This window comes from Gymnoscopelus braueri, assembly GCF_963280865.1.
Source record: "Gymnoscopelus braueri genome assembly, chromosome: 23".
Lineage (NCBI taxonomy): Eukaryota > Metazoa > Chordata > Actinopteri > Myctophiformes > Myctophidae > Gymnoscopelus > Gymnoscopelus braueri.
The window spans coordinates 25,096,821-25,121,238 of record NC_137625.1 but is presented as its reverse complement, the minus strand read 5'-3'; the positions used below and the strand labels follow the sequence as shown (position 1 = coordinate 25,121,238).

General features: G+C 41.2%; 3 protein-coding genes across 8 annotated transcripts in view; 1 reads left to right on the top strand and 2 right to left on the bottom strand.

The window, feature by feature from the left end:
- Positions 1-647: 647 nt before the first annotated feature.
- On the bottom strand, positions 648-11,280 carry LOC308079728 (uncharacterized protein). 5 transcript variants are annotated; one of them, XM_080421311.1, is made up of 10 exons: positions 11,094-11,280; positions 8,822-8,869; positions 6,402-6,605; positions 5,678-5,713; positions 5,473-5,526; positions 5,226-5,273; positions 3,915-4,034; positions 2,681-2,806; positions 1,430-1,496; positions 648-1,291 (listed from the first exon to the last, which is right to left on the bottom strand). In XM_080421311.1, the coding sequence occupies exons 3-10, from the start codon at positions 6,568-6,570 to the stop codon at positions 1,201-1,203; spliced, it is 711 nt and encodes a 236-aa protein (XP_080277437.1). In that variant the 5' UTR covers positions 6,571-6,605; positions 8,822-8,869; positions 11,094-11,280; the 3' UTR covers positions 648-1,200. The 5 variants fall into 5 exon arrangements, with proteins under 5 accessions (XP_080277437.1, XP_080277435.1, XP_080277436.1 ...); XM_080421309.1 differs by lacking the exon at positions 8,822-8,869; XM_080421310.1 differs by lacking the exon at positions 8,822-8,869 and having other exon boundaries at positions 648-1,288.
- Positions 11,281-13,106: 1,826 nt separating this feature from the next.
- On the top strand, positions 13,107-18,336 carry eri1 (exoribonuclease 1). Its single transcript, XM_080420776.1, has 8 exons — positions 13,107-13,477; positions 14,966-15,141; positions 15,844-16,054; positions 16,171-16,254; positions 16,346-16,455; positions 16,693-16,807; positions 16,970-17,792; positions 17,899-18,336. The coding sequence occupies exons 1-7, from the start codon at positions 13,400-13,402 to the stop codon at positions 17,210-17,212; spliced, it is 1,017 nt and encodes a 338-aa protein (XP_080276902.1). The 5' UTR covers positions 13,107-13,399; the 3' UTR covers positions 17,213-17,792; positions 17,899-18,336.
- A 269-nt stretch (positions 18,337-18,605) lies between these two features.
- Positions 18,606-24,418, bottom strand: part of LOC308079332 (laminin subunit beta-1-like) — a 30,036-nt gene continuing 24,223 nt past the window's right edge. For both annotated transcript variants that reach the window (XM_080420775.1, XM_080420774.1), the window contains exons 24-33: positions 23,639-24,008; positions 23,236-23,420; positions 22,748-22,989; positions 22,394-22,594; positions 21,932-22,076; positions 21,331-21,538; positions 20,842-20,983; positions 19,930-20,106; positions 19,433-19,592; positions 18,606-19,261 (exon numbers count right to left, since the gene is read on the bottom strand). In XM_080420775.1, the coding sequence (XP_080276901.1) occupies positions 19,125-19,261; positions 19,433-19,592; positions 19,930-20,106; positions 20,842-20,983; positions 21,331-21,538; positions 21,932-22,076; positions 22,394-22,594; positions 22,748-22,989; positions 23,236-23,420; positions 23,639-24,008 (1,967 nt within the window). In that variant the 3' untranslated portion in view covers positions 18,606-19,124. The remainder of the gene's footprint in view (positions 19,262-19,432; positions 19,593-19,929; positions 20,107-20,841; positions 20,984-21,330; positions 21,539-21,931; positions 22,077-22,393; positions 22,595-22,747; positions 22,990-23,235; positions 23,421-23,638; positions 24,009-24,418) is intronic.

Sequence of the window (24,418 nt, the reverse complement as noted above, 5' to 3'; positions counted from 1 at the left end):
ACACAGCTGTGAGTACAATTCTGACCAACACTGAATTTGATTGATTAGATCATGGACTTCATTCACTCACATTCACATTAGGGTGGCAGTAGTGCAGGAGGTATAAAGGCAGTCTGTGGAAAAAGTCACTGGTTCAACCCGTGGCTCCTTCAGGCTGGTTTTGTCTATTTAGTTTGCCACACACAACTCATGACCCTAAATCAATGCCTGTGCACCTTTTAAACTAATGTATGGATTAAATGGAAAGCTTGGTCTAGACCTACCCACCTTACCGTGGTAAAAGCCAGTAGCCTAACTATATAGAACACTATAATCTCAGTTTTAAGTCGCATAGTATGACGCCATCTGTGACTTCTCACTTGACAAGTAGCTCAATGAATTCATGACTTGCCCTTAGTGTCTAAGGTTTCGAATATGAACCCTGGGTGATGCAGAATAAACATGCTAATGCCTACTCAGGCATTGTGGATTAGAGACGTGATTTAAAAACAAGATTGTAATTTAATACGTTTCTACATCTCTGTCTTCTCTCTCACACTTGCAGGTGATTTGAACTGAACTAAATTGCAGGTGTGGTGAATCCACTCCTTGTTGATGATCACAAAGACAATCTCAATTAGTTAAAATTGGTCAAATTGGTTTGCTGATATTTAGTACAGCAATTGATCATGTCAACTGAGGGTGTACATGAGTTTTATACTGTGGTATCAGGCTTGAGTAATGCAAGAGACCCTTAAACAATACACTTTTTCTTGGTTATATTTCTTCTCCCTAAATCCATTTACTGAACAGTAACTAGCATGGTGTGCACCTGACTCGCTCTGTCAGTAGTGCAATCCCTAAGGCCCTTTAAGTCACAAGGTTCTGGGTTCGATACCAGGCCCTGTGAACCTAGCATGTTGGTACCATCAACAAAACTTTGCCATTAGATCCAGTCCTGTCAAACTTTCTCTGGTTAACTAACTAAAACATACAGTGGAATAAGAGACGAATAACTTCCAAGGTATAATGAACATTTTGATCCAGACAGTTCTGCAGATTGACCCTCTTGTATTTCTCATTTGCCTTGCTCTTGCTATTGTCCATCTGGTCTTGCTCCATTTCCTTCTCAAATTGCCCGGCCCCAACCATTGCTGTGTAGCAGCTGTAATTGAAAATCCTTCATGTCTAAGAACAGTTCCCATTGGTAAGGAGTGTATGCTAGTCGCTGGGGTCAGATGGTGCATTCTCCGGAATGGGATTCATGGGCACCTGTTCATCTGCAGTCGGGCCATTATTATGTGTCCTCCTTCTTCGGAAAGAATGGAGACATACAGGCAATAATATTTTAACATTTTAACCATAATACATTATGGCCCACTGTAGAATGTTTATACAGGTATTGACTGATAACTTTTTGGTTAACCACCTTTCAACTGTGCAAGCTTACCTTTTACACAAGAAAATCCCCAGGCCAGTCCCCATGGCAAATACCAGTATTCCTACAACACTCAAACCTGGCATTCACAAGAACACACACACACACACACACACACAGACACACACACACACACACACACACACACACACACACACACACACACACACACACACACACACACACACACACACACACACACACACACACACAGAGTAACAGACTGTCAGATAAAAGCTCTCAGAGTGCTGCAGTCTCTGCATGGGGGGTCCGGGCCATGGCTTGATCATCTACACTGGCAAATGTATTAGCAGCCTATCAGAGTATAACAGTCAACTAACATTTTGTGACATAGCTAACTGCAATTCAACCTACAAACACCGCTATGGACAATCATTCTTGGGCAACTTTAGCCTGAGCAAATAAAGTGAAGTGTAACCGTAAACAAGATTTGTTAGACACATTCACCAAGGTCAAGGGTAGAGAGTGTCTTCTAGCAGAAAAGATCAACATTCTGATTGGCCCATAGAAATGCCACAGAAATGGACAAAAAATGCCTGGATCACAGGATAGACGATCTCATAGTAAAGTCAGATAAAGCGCAATTGCAGTCATTCACTCCTCACTCACACCCTTTCAGAACTCTTTGGATCTATATGTGAGAGACCTGATTGAAGCTAAAAATGATGAATGACACCAAAAGGTCTCGAGTTTGCAGATATATTACTTGGCTGCTGAAAAATGTAAGCATGTTGCTGCGATAGAGGAAAAGCAGTTGATGGGGATCCTTGGAATGTAATACAATCAGGCTACTGAGCACCCAGTATATTAAGTTTTGGAAAACAATTCCAAACAATACACCGGAATACAGTTACAGTCACAGTGAAGATAAGCATACAGTAGTGTGAGGGCAAGAGATCAGAATACAGCAGTGAAATGTATATAGATGTCTGTTTCTATTTGAGCTTGTCAGACATTAACCCATTTAGACCTGGAACGCATCTGTGTCATTTTAGATTTCTTTGGCTATTCAAAAATAGCAGATATACAAGCTCATAGCGCGGCACCGAGTGCCACGCTATGAGCTTGCATATCTGCTATTTTTGAAAAATCGTTAGGATTTAGAAAAAAAAATTAAGAATCGCCTCAGGTCTTAAAGGGTTAAGATCAATTCAATTGGGTGACAATTTTGCATTCTGAGAAAGCAGAAGAGTGAAGTAGAACTTGGTGACAATAGACAGGGAGGTAATCAGTCAACCTCACCTGTGATTACAGTGGCTGTGCTTTGTTGATCAGCAAAGGACTCTTTCTCTGCTGCTGATGTTGAGGTGTCGACACTGCTGGTAGTTCTACACGTTGGATCTGCACTTTTGGTCTCTCTTGTGGGCTCTACTTTTACAACATCAAAAGAAAGACAATGTTTCCCCCCTTGTTAGGGGTTCAAGCCAAAGGCCCAAAACCCTATTGAATTGGTGCAGAGTTTTCTCCATGTGCCTGTAAATGGTAGAGACATGACAATTTCACCAATGATGGGAAGCTGTGTGCCATACTTGCAAAACAAGTGTGGCACACAGCTTCCCACAGCTTTTCAAAGGTTAAATATGATGGCTCTATAATCAAAGGTTAAATTTAGACATTTTAAATTACCAATTTACACAAAACTTGCCAGTGACAACCATCTATCCCCTACTACTAAAGTAAAACTGACTGGATTTATTGCCAATTACATTTAAACACATCTCCTCTTAAACCCTACGTCCAATTGCTACGAGATTTTCTGTAGATCATATAAGCATTTAAAAACAGATATAGCTTGTTGTCTTATTTTTAAGATATTGACTTAAAAAGAGCGAGGCTCAGGACATCAACAGACCAAAGTCAACAACCATTGAGCCAATCATCACAGAACTTACAGGATATGTCTAGACATACAGTAAATACCCTCAAAGTTCTTTCAAATTGACCACTAGGGTCACTACAATTACAATGAATGGGCAAAGCAATTCAGACTATAGTGTCAATTAAGAATTGTTTGGCTAACCATTATTAACTCAGTATGTTTCATAACACTGTTGAACCATGTGTGAATTACTTTGTTAATTGCCCAATAGAGGGCTCCATCATTTCCCAACACATGCAACACTGGCCTGGTGCAAATTTGGCCAATAAATCATTGAATGTTGATCACCAAACTAGGTTGAAATGTTTAATTAAGTTCAATTGAGTTGAATCATGTCCCCAAACTATTTTTTAAATTAAACAGTATGATGCTGACGAAAAAAGGGCACAGTGTTGTGGCATAAATGAATGAGCTTTTGTGTGAACGTCATAAAACCTCTTATTAATAAACTGTCAAACATCTAGAAACCTTGCCGCTTTCAACTTCGGTCCATTTTGGCTTGAACCCCCAAATTGCTGCTTTGCAGCTATATTATATATACTGTACAACTAGTTTTGCAAGGAGGAGATGGTAGAGTGCTATATTTTATAGGCCTACCCTGTGTCGGAGCTTGCGGTGTGGAAAGGGGTGTAGAAGAAGTGGGTATTATTCTGTCTTTTTCTGCAGACTGTGACACTGAGAAACTTGGATTCTGAGTTGTCTGGTAGGTGGGAGGGGCTGCCAGGGGCAAGAGAAGAAGAGGATGCCAGATTATAACAGATGAAGAGACTGACATGTTTAACACTACAGTATTTCAAAATGTACTTCTGTGTTTTACACTACTTTTTACACTCCTGTCAAACGGAATAATTTGAGAGCTAACAAGCTGCAGGCTTTCTGTCTTCCTGTTGACACAAAGCGCGACGCGTTGTGAGCTTGTAGATCTGCTATTTTCAGAGCGCAACACCTGAGCGTAGTAAAGCATAGTCTTTTAGTTCTACTGGATCTCTTCTCCACTGGTCCACTCACTAACATTTTAGTCTAGTGTTTATTTGTTGACGAAATTGTCAGTATATTTAGTGTTAGTTTTAGTCATCATAGCTTAGTTTTTATTTAGTTCTTATTTAGTTTTCGTCAGTGAAAAAAGGTAGTCCACGAACATTTTTCGTCATAGTTTTAGTCGACAAAATCAACACTGTCTGTTACTGAACAAACACTACTAAACACACCCAGTGATAGAATATGACCTTCTCACATGATTTGAAAAGAAAAAGTGAACTGCCCTACTGAGGTGTTTGTTTGGTGAAAGTTCAGAGAAATGTATATGTGTTGATACTATTTTTAATTAGAACACCAGCACCACCATTACACTATTAAAGGAGTAGTTCACCCCAAAACGTACTTATTTTCTATCAATTGCACACCCCATGAAGCCTTGAATTCATGGATTTGTTTTGGTTTTTGTCACATTCCTAAGCCAATAATTTGATGACCGGGTGTATTTCCGGTACGTATTTCCGACTCCGGTAAGAGTCTACTTTGTGTCTCCTACCGGATACATTAGCATCTTTCCGCCGGTCATCAAATTATTGGCTTAGGAATGCGAAAAGAAAAAATAATAATCCATGAATTCAAGGCTTTATGGGGTGTGAAATTGATAGAAAATAAGTAATTTTTCGGGTGAACTACTCCTTTAATGTCACGCACCCCCTAGAGGCAGCTTGCGCACCCCAGGGGGTGCACACACCACAGTGGTGGTGATTCCAGGTTGTTGCTGTTGTTTGTCACGTGTTTACAATACAGCTGTAGCAACATTGCACGCAGGCAGGTCGAGTAATCCAGTAATAGCATTAGTTCATAGATGATGATAATGCATAATACTTGGTTAATTGTGATAATAATTTGCAAGTAAATACAGCTGCAACTCACTGTAAGTGGTGTTCGTGAAGAATTCATGTGAAGTTTCAGTTGATTCCTCTGCACACACAGAATCAAAACATGATTTTTATGTACGTTCCTGTATACATACGGTAGCCTACATCAACCGGGAACGCCTTGAGAGACTATATTTAGAAGCATGAAACATGTGCTTATGGAGCATAAGCATGTTCCAATGTCAACACTCAGAGTTAAATTAACACCAAGGATTTCGCTGTGTAGGAAAGGCAGTACTCACGCTGTTGGGTGGCTTTAGTAGAGGCCATTGTTTTAGCATACGTTTCAGAAGAACCTGATGATGACACACAGGAGTAAAGAATATAATAACCACAAAGACAATATTATAGTTATTATGAATCATGCCCATCTACCCACCATGGCCTCCACACACACGCGCACACACACACACACACACACACACACACACACACACACATACGTACTCTGCGTTGTTGCAGGTGCCGGTAGTTTTGGGTCACCTGAAATTAAATCATTATGAGAAGGTTAAAGTGTATTTGTCAACTATCATTTGGTAGCTACTCATGGTCAATGAATGGGGCTGAATCTTTAACATAAAAACAACTACGAAATACTGACTTGTAGCTACGATATAGCGTATGTGCCTAGAGACAACTGTTCTATCGACAAAACTATCAGTTTCCTAAATTAATACATATTATAGGCCTACACAAGGATTCACTTTCTCCTTCACATCTCTTCAGAAATGTTGCTTCAGGGCATTTACTGTAGAGTAGACTATACACTATGTACAGTATGTCACATCTCTCATTGTGGTGGTCAAAGGTCATTAACCTATTAAGACCTGGAACGCATCTGTGTCATTTTGAGGTAAAAAGCATTGTTTTACACTTTGGCTATTCAAAAATAGCAGATATACAAGCTCATAGCTACGAGCTTGTAGATCTGCAACAACAAAAGAATATCGTGAAAATGTGTGCAAATCTTTGAATAAATATTTTTTTAAAGCTAAAATTTTTACTCCATTTTTTGCTTCTGGGGGTCCCTGGAACAGAATATTTTGAGATGGGGGACCGCGGCCAAATACATAAATTTGGGGGTCCTTGACATAAAAAGGTTTCAGAACCACTGCTTTAGAAACATAGTTTTTTTATTTTTTAAATCGGCACACAAAAATGTGGGTCTTACGTATACAAATGAGATTGGTGCTGGTCCAGTCATACTGATCGTTCATCTTTTTTTCACACTTGATGAGGTTGGAGGTGCCTGCCTTCCTTGTGTAACCATCAATGCACTTGTATCTGTATCGGTTATGTTCACAACAATATGATGCTCCCGGAGTTTCAGTGAATTCCATTCTTGGAGGTTGTGAGCAGAGACATGTGCAGCTGTCTGCAAACAAAGGATACAACAGATTATAACGTGGATGATAGGTGTTGAGGTGAGAGGTGGGATGAGTCAAATCAAATAAATCCCTATTTGTATTAAAAAGAAAACATACACAAAATGTGTTTTCTCTGTAACCAGAGAACTGGACACGAGATAACTGGAAGAATTGAGAGAAAATCACTTTGTCCAGTAATAGCATTAATAGTGGCGATGATACATAATAGTTAGTTGCACAAATGTATGTACATTCCCGTACATACGTCGGCTCCATCGTGAACATGACATCTCAGGAACACCTTGAAGAAATCTCTTCAAATTAGGCACAAATGTCCACTTGAACTCACATGACGAACTGATTGTATTTTGGTGGCCAAAGGTCAAGGTCACTGTGACCTCCGAAAGCATGTTTTTGAATATAAATCAAGAATGTTCTGGCCCAGGCTCCAATGCAGCCTGACAGCGGGTCGCGGGTTCGAATCCCGATCCTGACAACCTTTGCTGCGTGTCACTCCCCGTCTCTCTCACCCCATTTCCTGTCTATATACTGTATACTATCAATAAAGGCAGAAAAAGCCCAAAACATATCTTAAAAGGAATTTCACACAAATTATGAAGTGAATATTTTGGTGATCAAAGGTCTATGGTCAAAGTCAGTGTGACTCTCACTGTGAGGGTCAGTCTCTCTGTTGCTGTGTCCCAATCATGGTCCCAGTTCAGGGAACGTGCACTACTTTGAAGTGTGCATTTGAAGGCCGATCACGTCACAGAGAGGCACGCCAAGGCCTGTCCCATTTCATATAGGCTTCAAATGTACCCTTCAAATGCGACCTTCTTTTCCTGAGTTTGAAGTCTGCATCTGATGGACACTTCACATCTTTCAGGATAGCCGACTTCCCACAATGCATTCTGCACCAGCCGCAGAAGCAGCAACAGGAGAGAAATGGCGCCGAAGAACACTCTTATAAGTTCAAAAATACTATGTTGGTGTGTCACACAATGTAGTTTTAAGATATTTTAGGCTTGAATTTAGTTGTTTAAACTTCAAGTCTGTGGTCCATTTATCAAGATAGAGCCTACTTGAAAATGTTTTCAGAGAAGAATTCAGAGAATCAGTATATCTCGCCTGGGCGGTCAACATTGCTCATATACCTGACCAGAGCAGCCTGTTATCAGCATGTCCTTTTGAAATGTTCCCTTTGCTCCAATGTTTTGTTAGTGGTTTAACATGACACAATTTGTTGTGGGTGTAATCTAACAGGCAATCTTAAGGTCTTAAGCTGCTTCTGTGTATTGTATGAATATTTGTAATGTATCAAGGAACATCACATTTGAGGAAAACCTGCTCATTCTGATGGCATCCATAAAACGGCATGTTTATCATCTAGGCCGGACAGACAAAGTTGACTTGATTTGTGCTTTATATTATTCATTGTATTCATTAATAATAATAGTAATACATAAAATGTATATAGCGCTTTTCTTAGTACCCAAAGTCGTTTACAACAAACCAAAACAAAACTAGGAGAGAAATAGTTAAAAGGCAATTTTTTTAAGGAAAATAAACATTAAGATAAGACTAAAAGGCAGAAAGGGAGATTAGGCGGAGATAAGAATTAGGCGGAGAAAGCAAGTCTGAAAAAGTGGGTTTTGAGGGAGGCTAGAGTGGGGGCGGCTTTGATGTGAGAGTGAGTTCCAAAGGGAGGGGCTGCAACTGAGAAAGCCCTGTCACCCCAGGTGCGTTGTTTTATTTTGGGGAAGTCCAAGAGGTTTAGTTGGCATCACCCCAGACCTGAGGGAGTGGGAGGGGGCGTGGCGTAGGAAGTGGGGAGCCTGGTTATAGTTATTTTAAGTGTGTATAAATATAAAGCTGTGACTCTGTTTTGTGACATTGGTCTGTGCAGCAAGATCAAGATGAAAGAAATACGCTGTTTATAATAACTGACTTTATTTACTAAAATGCTCTGTCACCAGACTGCCTAATGTTATAATATTACGTTCTGCCTACTCTACTCTTAACTCCATAAATACTGCACAACCTTTTACCTTTTATACCATTACACGATCCCTTTACCATATTCATTCTTTATTATTTTACCATTGTTAAGTGATACAATATCCATTCAATACACGAGTGGTGCCTTATACTGTAAGGTAAACAAAATACTATTTAATAAACAAATGCACAAAGCCAGAGATATGTGTCAACATAATCACATTACCTCGCCATCCTGCTTCACATCATCCTGGCTCTCCTCGCCTGCAGTCACCTGTGTTCAACACAGTAAAGGATAGTAGGTGCCGATGATAAACCAGCGCCTGATCCATCATTGCTAAATCCTTATGAATCATTTAATCTAAAAAAAAACGAACTTTGTAAAAGCTGCATCCAAAGCAGCATTCTACATTCATATATTTTGTACTTATCCTATACAGATCAGATCCTGCATGGGCCGTAGCGTGGCGGTCCAGGCACCCCTAGGCTGCAATGCCAGCCTGACAGCGTGTCGCGGGTTTGACTCCCGTTCCCGGCGACCTTTGCTGCGTATCACACCCCCACATATCTCTCCCCATTTCCTTGTCAGCCTACTTTCCCTATCCCTCTCTAAATAAAGGCATAAAAAGCCTTAAAAAAACCTTGAAAAAAGATCATACTTGAGGACAGGAAGAGATTAAGTTCTACCAGCTAAACTAGTTTTTTGTCTGTCAACTTTAATAGTTTTGGTTTCCATTAAGGTGAACAGGTAGGCTACTGTAGTCTATGTTGATGCGAAAGTCTAAGGTGTGCCGATGGAACAATAGAAAAAGACTTGAGAGTCAAAACATATAATTATGTACAGTACATGATGAGTGATTAACGACTTTGTTTAAATTGCCATTAGGCTACATTTTTTGTGTTGTGGTAAATTAAAACGAGGGAGGAACCTTATGGATTTTGTTTGCCTAAGGCATAACTTGTGTATTAAGTGGATATTGTATCACTTAGAATAACAATAGAAAATAAGTAGAAATACTGTATATGATTAAATAGAATATGTATTTCATTATATAATGAAATATAATGAGTAAAGAGTACTCCTTGGCTATGTAGCAATGGAATTAATGATAGAATTGATAATGTAGTCTACCATGGGTAGATTGGTGATAGAGCATTTCACTAAACTGTATATTATTTAGCCTTGATACAAGACTGCCATATATTATGACCGATGACCGTCTTGATCCAAGGCTACAAATTATTATACAATGCGTATTTCTTTCATTCATGGTGGTGGTGCACACCTAATAATCACATTTTGCTAGCAGAAAACAAATCTAATTCAGAGACAAATGAGACACAAGTGTGAGTCTGGAACTCAGATTTTATTCATGTAATAACCAGAATAGAATTGATGTTATTACAGTGCCCAGTTATCCCGGTGCCCACTCTTCCTAGTGCCCAGTCATCCCAAAAACATGGTGCCCAGATGTCCCTAGTGCCCACCTATCCTGTATTCATTGTGTCACGTAGGCTTAGACTACACGCCTATATTACACCCTAAAACCAGAGAGCTCTGCCTAAAAATGTTCCGTTCCATGCTCATTGCATGCTCACATCCTAGTGCCCAGTTATCTCCACCCCTAAGTGCCCACTCGTCCAGGTGCCCAGTTATCTCCACCCCTAAGTGCCCAATGTCCCTAGAGCCCAGTTATCCCAGTGCCCAGTTATCTCCAACCCTAAGTGCCCACTCGTCCATGCAGATGCCCACATGTCCCTAGAGCCCAGTTATCCATGTGCGTGCCCACTCTTCCTAGTGCCCAGTTTTTTCCACCCCTAAGTTCCCACTCGACCATGCAGGTGCCCACATGTCCCTAGTAGTAGAGCCCAGATGGTTTTGGTGAGATCTCTCTAACGCCCAATGGTCAATATAAATGACCATTGACCAGATCTGTAGAGGGCGCAGTGGAGTAAATCAAATAATTTCCGAAGATGGGGTGCTGAGAGGCTTCCCACCCTGGAGAATAGACTTTCAACAACACAACAAAACAGCCTTTGTTTTGGTGAAAAGCGAAGTAGGTTTGTTTATTTTCTTGACTAAAGACGGAGACCAGTGTAATGTTCGGTCTATGAGCAGAGCAGCGCGCCTTAGCAGAGCGTTAGAGAGTTTGATTGATTGATTGATTGATTGATTGATTGATTGATTGTTGTAGGCCTACTTTATTAAGTTAGACATGAGAAACAGTACATGGAAGTACAATTCACAATACTACTAGTAGTAGTATTAGGTCTACTAAACTGGATAACTCATAAAGCACTAAGCTTAAAATGAGTTCCCAGTCCCACGCACACAAATCATATGAATGATGATATAAGAGACAGACAGATAATACACTACTATAAAGAACGTCATACAATCAGCTTACAGGTTACTGGTATGAAACATAAGAAATATGTACAAGTAAAAAGAAACTCACTAACGCTCCTCTGGACCAGGGCTATTCACACGCACTAACCTCCATTGGAATTCATTGCAGCTCCAAACAGAAGAATCACTGTTATACACCAAGACATTTGGCACGGATCCATCTGAGAACTCTTTTCCAATTGTTTCCATTTATGGCCTCCATTTAAACCGAGGTTTAGTTTAATCCGTAGTGTGATTATATCTACTCCGACGTTTCTGTAGTTTCACTTTCACTGTAGCTGACTACATAGCATACTGAATATTTGGGGGAGGAGACATTATATGGACCCGTAGCCCATCGGTTCTCAAAGTGGGGTCCGGGGACCCCCAGGGGTACTTGAGGGGGTTCCAGGGGGTCCCCAGCTATATGATGGGTAGGAACCAAATGGACCCTTATGAGTCTGTAACTCTGAGAGTGTACAAATGGAACCAAATGGATTTGGTTCCATTTGTACACTCTCAGAGTTAAATTAACATTGATTTTACAATATGAATTGGGGTCCCAGGGATAGAAATGCCATTAAATGGGGGTCCGTAGCCCTAATGCATGTCAAACTGGGGGTCCTTGAAATTAAAATGGTTGAGAATCACTGCTAGAGAGCCGTAAACATCTTCTCTTATGGGGGTCCCTGGCTTATCTTTTCGAATGGGGGTCCGCGGGCTAATAAGTGTCAATTTGGGGGTCCTTGACATGAAAAAGTTTGAGAACCACTGCCGTAGCCTATTGTTGCATCAGTGGTGGAAAAACTAAAAGTACTAAAAAAATAATAAAATAAAATAATATATATATATATATATATATATATATATATATATATATATATATATATATATATATATATATATATATATATATATATATATGTATGTATGTATGTATGTATGTATATATATATATATATATATATATATATATATATATATATATATATATATATATATATATATATATATATATGTATGTATATATGTATGTATGTATATATATATATATATATATATATATATATATATATATATATATATATATATATATATATATATATATATATATATATATATATATATATATATATATATATGTATGTATGTATGTATGTATGTATGTATGTATATGTATATATATATATACGTATATCAATACTGAAATGTAGAAATACTCTGTTTAAGTGAAAGTCCATGATGAAAAAATTACTTGGGTAAAAGTGCAAAAGTATTGGTATCAAAATGTAGTCTACTTAAAGTACCAAAAGTAGAAAGAAAGTAGGCTACTCATTATGCAGAATGTTCCCATATCAAAAGTTTTCAAATGTATACAACAAATCTTTTGAAAATGGCAGATCTACAAGCTCACATCGCTATGCATTGTAAGCTTGTAGATCAGCTATTTTCAAATGTCCGAAATGTATATTGGGGATAAAGTGGGTTATGTATGTTTTGTAATAATAATCAAAATCTAAGTTACTAGTTATTAAAGTTTTCAAATAATTGTAGTGGAGTAAAAGTATAATATTTGCCTCTGATATCTAGTGGAGTAGAAGTAAAAGTACAGAAAATTGGAAACACTCCAGTAAAGTAAAAAAAAATACCTAAAAATTGTACTTAAGTACAGTACTTGAGTAAAAGTACATAGTTACTTTACTGATTGATACTTTTACTGAAATAAAACATTTGAGTACTTTTTCCACCACTGTCACGGTGCGTTTTAACAGCGAGCGATCAGGATAGTATTTTCCGGAAGTGCATTATATGTCTATGAGAGCCGGCGACTACTGGCGATAGGGCGAAGTGGGCGGGGGGGCGATGAAAGATGGATTTTCTTTATCTTTTGGACGATGTCGCCGGCGATCGCCCGAGAGTCGCCCGCTGTTAAAACGTACTGTCAGTCTTCACCAGAGGGCGCCACATGACTGATCTTGTGAGTTCTTGTACCTGTTTGATTGCTTGTTTTCAAGTAGACACATGCTACGTACTCCGGTGCAGTAGGTGGCGGTATCTACTCGAAAGTAATGAGTATAATCCATAGAACTAAAAGAAGAAGAAGCATCCGGAAGTCGTCATATTTTGAACGTGATTTTGAGCTTTTGAGCTTGAGTAGAAGTAGAACTTAGTTTGTACCAACCAAGAAACAAAGAAAGCGGTGTTGCTGCTGCTGTTTGTTGTGACGATATTCTTGTAAACACCACACGAACGCGTTTCTCTTCATCTTCTGGCTCAGAAAATGAAGACCTAAAAATACATCGTACACGACCATCGGAAGCTAACTTAGCTAGCCTAGCAGCTAACAACTCCTGTCTCTCTTGTTTGGAACAAACTGTTGGATTCCTCCACCTCCTCCAGTCCAGATCCCACCGAATGGACGAGCTCAAGGAGAACATCCACGACACGCATGTCAGTGTGAACAACATGTCCAGCACACAGGACGACCAGCAGGTTGGTACTATGAGGAGGAAGGAACACGGCTAACATGGGCTAATGCTAGCATCAGTGTTGCCCCGTCCGCTTATTATAAGCGACTTTGGGCTTCTTTTTCCTGTAAAAGTTGCTTGTAAATAATGGTGGTTGGTTGCGTTTTTTTGGGATTGTTTCTTAAGTGTTGTTGCTTAATTAGGGTTGTTTCTAAAATATATATATATATTATTTAACCCAGTGGTTCTCAAACATTTTCATAAATGTTTTGTGCCACAGTGAGCATTTGTTTTAGAATGTTTCAAATATATTCCAAATATTCCACATTTTATTGCAAGAGTTTTTCAAAATGGCAGATCTACGCGACGCGTTGTGAGCTTGTAGAATCGGCTATTTTCATATAGCCGATGCAATATGTAAAGGTTTAAAGTGCTTATTATGTGCCCAAAAGTTGCTTCTTTTGGGCTTGTTTTCATAGACCTAGTTGCTTATTTCTCTCACTAAATCTGGCAACACTGGCTAGCATATGCACACATTGCATCACTGGGTTTCATGTAACATAAGGATTAATAGTTCTCTTACTTTTCTTGCCAAGGACCCACTAAAATGTACCAACCATGTAGTTGGCCGCTGACCCCCATCTGAAAAGGTTTTGTGGCAGGGACCCCCAGAATAGAAGATTTGTGTTGATTTGGGGGGAAGAAATCTAAATGATTTAAAATCTTCCATTCGCGCTGTGAGCTTGTACATCTGCTGTTTTTGAATAGCCAGCATACAAATTGATAAACTGGTTAAAATTATTGTGATGTTGAACTGTTTTTGCTGAGGACCCCCTGGAACCCCCCCAAGGACCCCTGGGGGTCCCGGGGACCCCACTTTGAGAAGCAGTGACATAAGGGGTTGACGTTTATTTTGTGTGGTTTTGTTTTGGATCATGTCAAACTTTGATTGCACCTTACATCGCATCTCCTCTACCATATACTTAGCCCCTACGGAACCTCTCCCTCCGCTAAGTAGCTCCGAGGGAGAGGTTCCGTAGGGGCTTCCATATACTATGAATTTCTAGTCAATGGAGAAATAGTTTTTGATTTCTTGCCCACCTTTGTTGTTACATCATGGCAAGGTCAAAGTGGTCTTGCCCTTTAAAATGTGTTGCAAAAACCATCTAGCAGCAATGGGGAATGTGCAGAATTAGTGTTGGAAGAATGCATGAGGCGCATCATAATAATATCTATGTACTTGAGTGAAAGTAACGAGGTGAGGTAAACAAGGCCATGGTTATTGTACAGTGTGGTAATATTATGATAGACATACTGCAATCGACTCATTTGTTGTGCTACTTTATGTTCATGTGCCATTGAAAATGTAGCTTATATCCAGTTACCCTGCTACATGGTGAAAAAAACAAAACATGAAATCATCATTCTGAAAGTAGTGATGCCAACCACAAGGGCTAATCTGTGCCAAATATTTATATTAGTCATACTAATATATGTTCTCTCCTCACGTCAGGAAAAACCTTGCAATAGGATATGCACTGGACCAGAACCGGAGAAGGACGCGTCAGAGTCCAAGGGTGAATTCAGTGATCCAGTTTATAAAGAGATTGCTGTGGCGAATGGGCATATCAACCGCATGACCAAGGACGAGCTCCGGACCAGATTAGAAGAGTTAAAGCTCGACACCAGGTACCACTTTTAATACCATTGTTACTGATAATTAAATTGGATACTTTTTATTTAACTTTTTTACAATAGATTAAATGGATTTGTTGCACCCTTAACCCATTAAGACCTGGAACGCATCTGTGTCACTTTAGATTTCTTTAGCTATTCAAAAATAGCAGATATACAAGCTCATAGCGCGGCACTTGCATATCTGCTATTTTTGGGGAAATTTGTGCAAATCTTTGAATATATATTTTTAACATTTGTAACTCAAATATTTGCTTCTGGGGATTCTACAAATGTCTTCAAAATCCAACAACCACTATAATATATTACTATAATATCAGTGGTTCTCAAAAATGATATGTATTTGGCCGTGGACCCCCATCTCAAAATATTTTGTTCCAGGGACCCCCAGAACTTGTAACGGAGTTAAAAAATGTTCACTTTAAAAAATATATATATTCAAAGATTTGCACACGATTTTTCAAAAACAGCAGATCTACAAGCTCATAGGGTGGCACTCGGTGCCGCGCTATGAGCTTGTAGATCTGCTGTTTTTGTATAGCCCAAAGAAATGTTAAAATGACACAGATGCGTTCCCGGGCTTAATGGGATAAGGCACCCTACCTTTTATATTCACAATGGAAGACTTGCCTTGTGAGCCAATTGTTGGTAACTGCAATCTGTGTTGTGTTGTTCATGTACAATGCAAAACAAAAGAGGTGTGAAGGACGTGATGAAGAAGAGGCTGAAGAGCCACTACAAGAAGAATAAGCTGATGCCGTCGGCGGCTGTGGGAGGGGACACCTACTATGACTACATCTGCGTGGTGGACTTTGAAGCAACCTGCGAGGAGGATAACCCCCCAGACTTCCTTCATGAAATCATTGAGTTCCCAGTGGTTATAATCAATACGCACACGCTGGAGATTGTGAGTGGGATGATATGTAAAAAAAAATGCTTGCAGGCTATGTGTAGTCTTCTTCATATTTGGAACTGGAATCGATCTTAATGATAAGGAGATTTAATCTCTCCTTCTCTGTGCAGGTGGACTCATTCCGGGAATATGTCAAACCAGAGGTTAACCCAAAGCTCTCAGATTTTTGTGTGCAGTTAACAGGAATTACACAGGTGGGACTTTGTTGAATCGTTGTGCACCTTTTTTGATATTATGTCACAGTAGCTGACTGTTATTAAGAATGCTGTGCATTGCATTGAACAGAAAATGGTGGATGAAGCAGACACATTCCCTGAAGTCCTTCAGCGAGTTGTACTCTGGCTTCAGGAGAGGGATCTTGGAACAAAGTACAAATATGCCATTCTGACTGATGGGTAAGATTTGCATTCGACCTGGAAATAAACACTGATTTTAACCACTTTAACTTGGCCCCACTAGAGTGCAGGGCTATTAGACTTGTAGTCTATTTGCATCGTGTTACTCGGGTAGAAGTAGTAGTAGGCTAGCATAACTTTGAGATTTGCACTTGACACAACTCATCGAGTTAAGAACAATAACTTACAAACTTATCTGCCAACTTGATCATACTGCTCTTTTTCTGTCATCCCTAGATCTTGGGATATGAGCAAGTTCCTCAACATCCAGTGCCGCGTAAGCCGGATTAGATATCCACAGTTTGCAAAGAAGTGGATAAACATAAGAAAATCATATGGGAATTTCTACAAGGTGGGATGTTTTATTTGCGCTTTCATGAACATTTCTTTGCCAAATGAGCATCTCTAAATGGTCATAGTTGTAATTGATTGGAACTAATTGTGTAAAATGTAGATCAACCACAGGGGTTCTCAATCAAACTCTATAACAAATGGCTAAATGGTGGTCTTCCAGGTTCCCCGCACACAGACTAAACTCAGCACCATGTTGGAGAAGTTGGGTCTCAAGTACGAGGGCCGTCCTCACTCTGGGCTGGACGATTCGCAGAACATCGCCAGGATTGCACTGCGCATGCTTCAGGACGGGTGCCAGCTGCGGGTCAATGAACGTATCCATGCCGGACAGCTTCTCAATGTACCCAGCTCAGCTCCTATGGAAACAGCCGCACCACCGCACAAACCCCGCAGCAAGGACTAGACGAGGATGTCTTCCAGAGACCTGTGCATATTCGCCTTAACAGGTTCACTCTGTTTTACTCCAAATGACTTGAAAAATGTCAAAAGCACTTTTACAGGCTTGTTGTAATAAAATAGTCAAATTGTTGAAACTTGGGAGCCTGTGATCAGAGTATGTTGTGCATTTGTAATGTGACCACAACATTAACTGCTGCTGCTACTGCAATGCCTATTTGTAAGTTATACACAATCACATCACATAACCATTACTTAGTTTAAAACCTGTACCTTTTTATTCCGAATATTTTTGTCCTTAAAGTCCATACGTTTTTTATTATTTTTCTTTCTTTTTTTAATCTTTTACCCCTTTAGTCATTTAGTCAATTCTTAATTCCCCTTGTAATGTAGTCTCTTGTTGCTGCTGGCCCCTATTAGTTGATTAATAAGGATGGTGTAGGTGAGCATGTATCACCTCCGATACTCTGCCAGTGAGTCCACTTTTCACCTGACAGAGGAGTGTCACTGGCACGTGCAGAGGTACCAACTGAAACTATTCTTCTCCCTACTGAACATGTACCCTGACCAACCTGTAGGAGTCGCTAGTGCAGTGATGGATCATCCTAACCTGACGCTTCCAGATCCAAGAAGCTTGCGTCACACATTTGTTCTTGAGAAACGTAGTTACTCAATACCGCCCCCATCTGGCAGAGTCAGGTTAGGATCATCCTCCCTCCCTGCCCTTGCTTCCCCTCCCGTGAAGGTGGGAATTGTTTTGAATGTCCAGCCAAGCCTGATGCACCATGGCAAATTCTAACCCCTAGCCTCTGCAATGTGGAACTTTTTATTATACAAATATATATAAATATTTTTGTTGACCTTGATTCTGTATCTTCACAAACATTTTGCCGAGGAGCAGAGAGTGCCATATGGATTTGGAATGCCACAGAATTTTTGTTTTTGCTTAATGGGCGTTATTTTTGCTTATGAAATAAATTAGACGAATCGCTCCTTGTGAGAAATGAAAACGAAACTATGCTATGAATATATAAGCCTGTGGCTTGGCATTTCCGTGTATGTACATTGAGATTTACTGGTAGGTCTATTTTGACAAATAAATGTTACCAAAATAACCATCTGTTGGTATTACACTCGTAAGTCTTCATTTTTTTTGTACAAGATTACTATTGTATGACCCTGCCTGTGCATGGAGGACTCAAGTGGAACATCATGAGGATTAGAACTGATGTCCTAGTTGTCTCTTTCTTTTGCTGTATGCTTTATTTGCTGTGTGCTTTACAAGTTAAACCCAGTCACTCGATGCAATCCCTGGACTTCAAAACTAGGGAACAGAGCCAACCACAGCGATAGTAAGTAGTGACACCCCACTCCCTCAGGTTTTCACGCATGACAAAGTACGAGGACAAATGGATTTAATATGACATAATTTAACTCATGTGACAGGAAAGAAATAATATGCTTTTGGACAGGTTTTACTTCCTTTAGGTTTACAAAAGACAACTTTAACCAAAAAATATATGTGCAGTCATACATTTAAGCAAACTTTCATGCTGTAATAGCTTATACTACATTTTATAATTCTGTTAACTCTTTGTTCTTAAGCCATGAAACTGAGGTCACAGGGTTTTTAGTGGTCATCATTACTTTGGCACCAATTGCGTCCATTGTCCTTTTGCACACTCTTAGGTCTTGGGTATGATAGCCCAATATACTTAGCTTATCTGCTCACAATACTGTATTCTTACAGAATACGCTATTAAAAATGTTTGCACTGTCAGTACAATTCTTCCCTGTCATCACATACTACATTTAGGAGCAGTATTCTTGTGCAATGTCAATATTGTTGGCACTATTGGAAACTAGACATGTCCAGTATAACTGACAATAATAGTGAGGTCATGAAGTGGCTGTGGCACTCAGTCGCAGATGCTGTAGAGGGTTACTTTGCGGCTGATTTCGTCCAGGAGCTGGCGGACAGTTCTCTCCAGGACGACCAGCTCCTGTGCCTTCTCCTCTAGGGTGAGCTGGTTTGCCCCGTAAGACTTCTCCAGCTCTGAGAACACAGGACAACACATGATCAGGACAGGGCTTTGTTCCAGGTCAAGCTGTTGTATAGCTGTGTGTGTGTGCGCTTGAATGCGCATGTGCAATTAACCACATTAACGTCCCTATTTTGGATATGTCATGGGCAATACTGAAGAAAGAAAATCTGTGTGTGACTTACCTCTGAGTTTTTGCAACTTTTCATTGCTCTGGGATAGCAGTACTTTGGCCTCCTGCTGAAGTTCCTCTGCTTTCTTCCTGGCATCCATCACCGCCTCTCCTTTGTCCTCCACCAGGTCCTGTACCACGGTGTACTTATCCTTCACTTCAATGTCAAACTCCTACACACGCACACGCACAAACATCATTATTGACCTGATGAAAACAAATGTAAATTTAGTTTGCACACATCTCCCTGGCAACTTAATTATTCAGTCCAGGTTAGTTCAAAAAACAACTTGTCCAGAGAAACTGGAACCTGAGCCTGGCCTGTAACAGCAGCTTTCAAACTCAAACCAGATGTCATGTTTTACATTCATCCCCTATTTAAAGCAGTTTGCTTTGGTTGGGTATGCTCTCATCCTCACAGAGCGTCTCTAGACTCTAGTCTAGAATCTACTACATGTGGGTCTAGACCAGCGATTTCCAACCTGCCATGAGGATATTGTAAGTGGCTACCTGCTGGGCTGTGTCAGCATCCTTTGTGGCCTGCTCAGTGAGCCGTTCAGCCCCATCAGCCAGGCGACTGGTCTCCAGGTGGCTTTGTCTAAGCAGACCCGCGTCTCTCTCCAGCTGTACCAGACGACCTGTCGCGTTACTTAGCTTCAGCTCTGTCAAGGCCGTCTCTGACTCCACCTGACAAGAGTCGTAAAGAAGAAGAGAAACACACTCAAGTTGGACCTTCAGAGAATGGTAGCAATGGATACTGTACACGACTTGTGTTTTTAACCCATTAAGACCGGCAAAGCATCTGTGTCATTTTAGATTTCTTTGGCTATTAAAAAGATAGTAGATATACAAGCTCATAGCGTGGCACTCGGTGCCGCGCTATGAGCTTGTATATCTGCTATTTTTGAATAGCCAAATAAATCAAAAAATGACACAGATGCGTTCCTGGTCTTAATTGGTTAAATCAAATCTGAGGTGTCTTCTCATACATTTTATCACAACTTGCAAATTGCTAGTAAGTAACCAAGAAGTTACTTAAGTCATCCACCCATGTCCTGTTGTTTATCCTCCTTGGGATAGACCAGCGCTTCCCAACCTTTTCTGTGATCAGGGCCCACTTGAAAATCTTGAAAGCGTTCGCGACCCATCCATCTGACCACCCGGCTGCCGTGTTAAGTTAAGAGTTGGATGGGCTGCGTGCATTTTCAGAGTATGTTAATTTTAATGATCAATCAATCGATTGTGGTCCAACTTGGATTAATGTAACCAACGTAGTATACTTTAAGTTCCCATTTTTTGGTATCCCTATAAAAATATATGTTTAGGTAGGTTTTAAAGAGAAATGTCCCCTACTGGGATAGACCATTTGAGAAATGCTCTTCCACTCGCTGCTGAACCAGAGAGATAACAGGTCAAACTCACAGAGATCAGCTGGTCGAGGGTGCTCCTGGTGTTATTCTGGACCTCATCAATGGCATCCCTGGCATTGCTCTGGGCACGCTCTGTCTCATTCAGGGCCACCTCCACCTTGTCTGTTGTCAACTCCATGTAAGCTGCTTCCTCACTGAGAAACAGGAGCAAGACAGTCATCTAAATGGGGTGATCCCTATGTTCCCCAGGTTCTATGTTCCCCGTGTTCTAAGTTCCCCACTTACCTTAGGGTTAGGGTTTAGGGTTAAGGTTATGTTGAGTTTTTCTACTATACAGAGTTATGCTACCCATACAATTAAGTAAGGGCTACCCATACAATTAAGTAATGGACAGTTAAGTGTGCATTTTATTATAATATTTTGTTCTGTACACTGATTGACCTTGAGAGTATGCCTGCGCTAGTTGTGTGGGACTCCAGTAAGTAATTTATTGTGCTCAGTTGTGTGTGTGTGTGCGTGCGTGCGTGTTTGTGTGTGTCACCTGGCATATTTGGCTTGTTGAAGCAGCCTCTCTGCTGCCTCGATGTCACTGGCGCTTTGACTGAGGATGGTCTCCACGCTGGTCAGAGAGCCAACTTTCTCCCTGATCTCATTGGTCAGATCCTGGAGCCCAGTGGGCGAAGTGGGTATGTCCAGAGCCAGCACCTCGTTGGCCACCGCTTCGATCACAGACACGTCTGCCCTGTCGTCTGTTCAGCACAGGTGGCATCGTCAACAACGGCACAAATCACCCAACCTGGTCACATTCACTAAGTTACTGGTTCTCAAAATGGGGTCCGGGGACCCCCAGGGGTCCTTGAGGGATTTCCAGCAAAAAAATGACTTTTAAAGACTTAATCCCCGAAAATAGCAGATCTACAAGCTTAGCCCACAACACGTTGCAATGGGACATGTTGTGAAAAAAACTAAAATTTTGAATAATAATCTTGAAATTGAAACACAAATCTCCTATGGGGTCTCTGGCACAAAATCTTTTCAAATCAAGGTCTGTGGCCTAATACTGTACATATACATTTTCCTTAATGAAAATGTTTGAGAACCACTGCACTGTGAAATCAGTGAACAGTGTGCCACGCGCTTACTTGTGAGGAGGTCTCGTATCTCTTTGATGAGGCTGCGGAGCTGTTCATTGCTCTGCTCAACTCTCTCTTTGCTCTGGTTGGACTTGAGGAGCACTTCCTGAGCATTCTCCTTGGCTTCATCAGCACGCACCTTAGCTTCCCAAACCTGTTCATGATGTAGGCAAATTCAGTCGTTAACTTTTGTCCAAGGGATTTATTCTACCACTTTTCTGTGCCTAAATCTTTTCACCGAATTAGACACAAACGCTCTTGTGCATCATGTTACAATGACTTCATACCGTTTGCCTATAATTAGATTCATAAAATTGTGGGCGGGGCCTATTTCTTTTTCTATTGCCAGGCAGCCCGGCCTGGCGAAGATCTGCCCTCCCGAAGAGCGTACTTTTCTAGTTCTGGTTGAGTTCTACTTCTGAATGCAAATGAACACCGCCATTCTTCCTCATAAAAAACTACAAAACCTACCATTCTGGAGAGCTTGTCCACCTCCCCCATAGATGAAAGGATTTCCTGGTCGAAATCCCTTGCTTTCTTGAGGGCAGCTTGAGAGGTTGTGACGAAGCCTTCGCAACCTTCTCCACCACAATGCGAAGCTCCATCCTCCCCCATGCAACCCACCCCACCACAGAGAGAGGTGGAACACGCCTCACCACTTGCACCACATGTCTGAAAATACAATACCATTGTGGTTAGCTAATGGTCAATCAGAACACAGCATAAACAAATGCAAGGATGTCAGGCTATGGTCTTGTCCATTTTGCAACCGGAAGAGCTAACGAAACCAACTCTGGAGTGAATCACAGCTCTATCTTTAGATACCTTCTGGCTGAGACCTGACAGGTCAAATTTATTCAGGTCGGTTGCCAGCTTGTCCAGTTTTTCGGTGTTTCTTTCATGCTTGCGGTCAAAATCTTTCTGACTCCTGCTCAATTTGTCCTCTGTGGCTCGCCGCATCGTGGCCGACTGCTCAACCGTGTTGCCCGGGGTACTGGTGGAAGCATTGGCATGGAACTCTGCCATCATGGACTGCATGTGTGCTGTACCTATAGTGTCCATGGCACCTACAAACCCAACACACATAGCAGACACAGACACAGACACACACACACACACACACACACACACACACACACACACACACACACACACACACACACACACACACACACACACACACACACACACACACACACACACACACACACACACACAAACAAACGTTATCCAGGCATGTCAGGTCTAATTTCTGAGATCTCGACAATTAAGCTTACATTTCTATACCATTTCTCTCTGCTCTTGTTTCTCACCGTCGAAGTTGGAGTTCTTGGCGTTGTACACCTGCTCTCTGAGCTCCTTGACGGCTTGCTCCAGCGCACTGGCTTCCTTCCTCAGAGAATCCAGGTTATCATCTTTGGCATTGGCTTCCCCGTGGAGGTTGGTCAGTTGATCCTCCGTTGTGTTCAGCTCCCCGTTCAAGTATGACATCAAACCACTGGAGAGACATAAAAAAATGTACGTATATAAAGACTCAGATATAAACACACACAGCTACATTCAAAAGTGTTAATTCAACTGTGGCGGTGAAAAGATTTACCTAAAAATCATAATGGTCAATTTGTACATTCGCAGAGTTAAATTGACACTCGAGTTTGCCGTGCACAAATCCATCTACATGCATCCACATGCACACACACACGCGCGTACACATACGTCATCTGCTGCATGAGCTCCTGCGTCTCCTCAAACGTCTGAGCTGCAGGGTTGCTCTCCACTATGTCCCTGACAGCCTTGATGTTCTTCTCCAGGCTGCTGACCAAGTCTTTGTATGGCGCTGTCACCCCGCTAGTTTGAAGCTCCGCCACGTGGTTCTCGAGACGCCGCGTCTGATTGGTCAGCTCGCCGACCACCCGGTCCCACACAAGGAAACACTCGTGGCAAAGCTCACAGTTGGGGAATTCGCCGCGGTAACCCCTGGCGCACTGGTCGCACCGCGGACCAGAAACCCCCTCCACACAGCTACATTGGCCTGTAGCACGGTGGCACTGTTCGCTGGAGATCCTTCTAGGGTCACAGTCACAGGCTGGGGTAGGAGAAGGGAAATACAAGGGATAGAGAAAAGTTCAAGTAACACGATTGCACATACTGTTCATGAGCAATTGCCCTTATACCGCTATCTCCAATTATGGTCCTGATCGTCCTGTATACTGTATGTCAAAGGGTAGACAGCATGGTGCTGACTGCTGATAACGCCGGCTCCCCCCGGACTGCATGTTGTTTTTCCTCTCATTCTGTGGATTCTTCCGACATACTGTGTGGCGTGACAAAATGTCAAATAAACTCATCAATGTGGGCTCCCCGCTCCACCATTAAGGAGTCCCCGGTGAAATAAGTGGTGTGAAAACAGAGGTTCCTGTTATTACTAGGCCCGACGCCTCCAGCAAATAAACTAAGAGTCTACCTTGACCTTGCAGGTCACCCTGACCACCCCAA

What these genes read in the sequence shown, in the direction of transcription:
- LOC308079728 (XM_080421309.1), bottom strand. Translation starts at nt 11,166, where the DNA reads ATGGATCCGTGCCAAATGTCTTGGTGTATAACAGTGATTCTTCTGTTT. An exon ending in ACCGCAAGCTCCGACACAGG is followed by an intron (nt 2,807 to 3,914) that starts GTAGGCCTATAA and finishes TTGTAAAAGTAG; the next exon opens with AGCCCACAAGAGAGACCAAA. An exon ending in CACAGCCACTGTAATCACAG is followed by an intron (nt 1,497 to 2,680) that starts GTGAGGTTGACT and finishes TGTGAATGCCAG; the next exon opens with GTTTGAGTGTTGTAGGAATA.
- eri1 (XM_080420776.1), top strand. Translation starts at nt 13,400, where the DNA reads ATGGACGAGCTCAAGGAGAACATCCACGACACGCATGTCAGTGTGAAC. An exon ending in GAGTTAAAGCTCGACACCAG is followed by an intron (nt 15,142 to 15,843) that starts GTACCACTTTTA and finishes GCAAAACAAAAG; the next exon opens with AGGTGTGAAGGACGTGATGA. An exon ending in TATGCCATTCTGACTGATGG is followed by an intron (nt 16,456 to 16,692) that starts GTAAGATTTGCA and finishes TGTCATCCCTAG; the next exon opens with ATCTTGGGATATGAGCAAGT.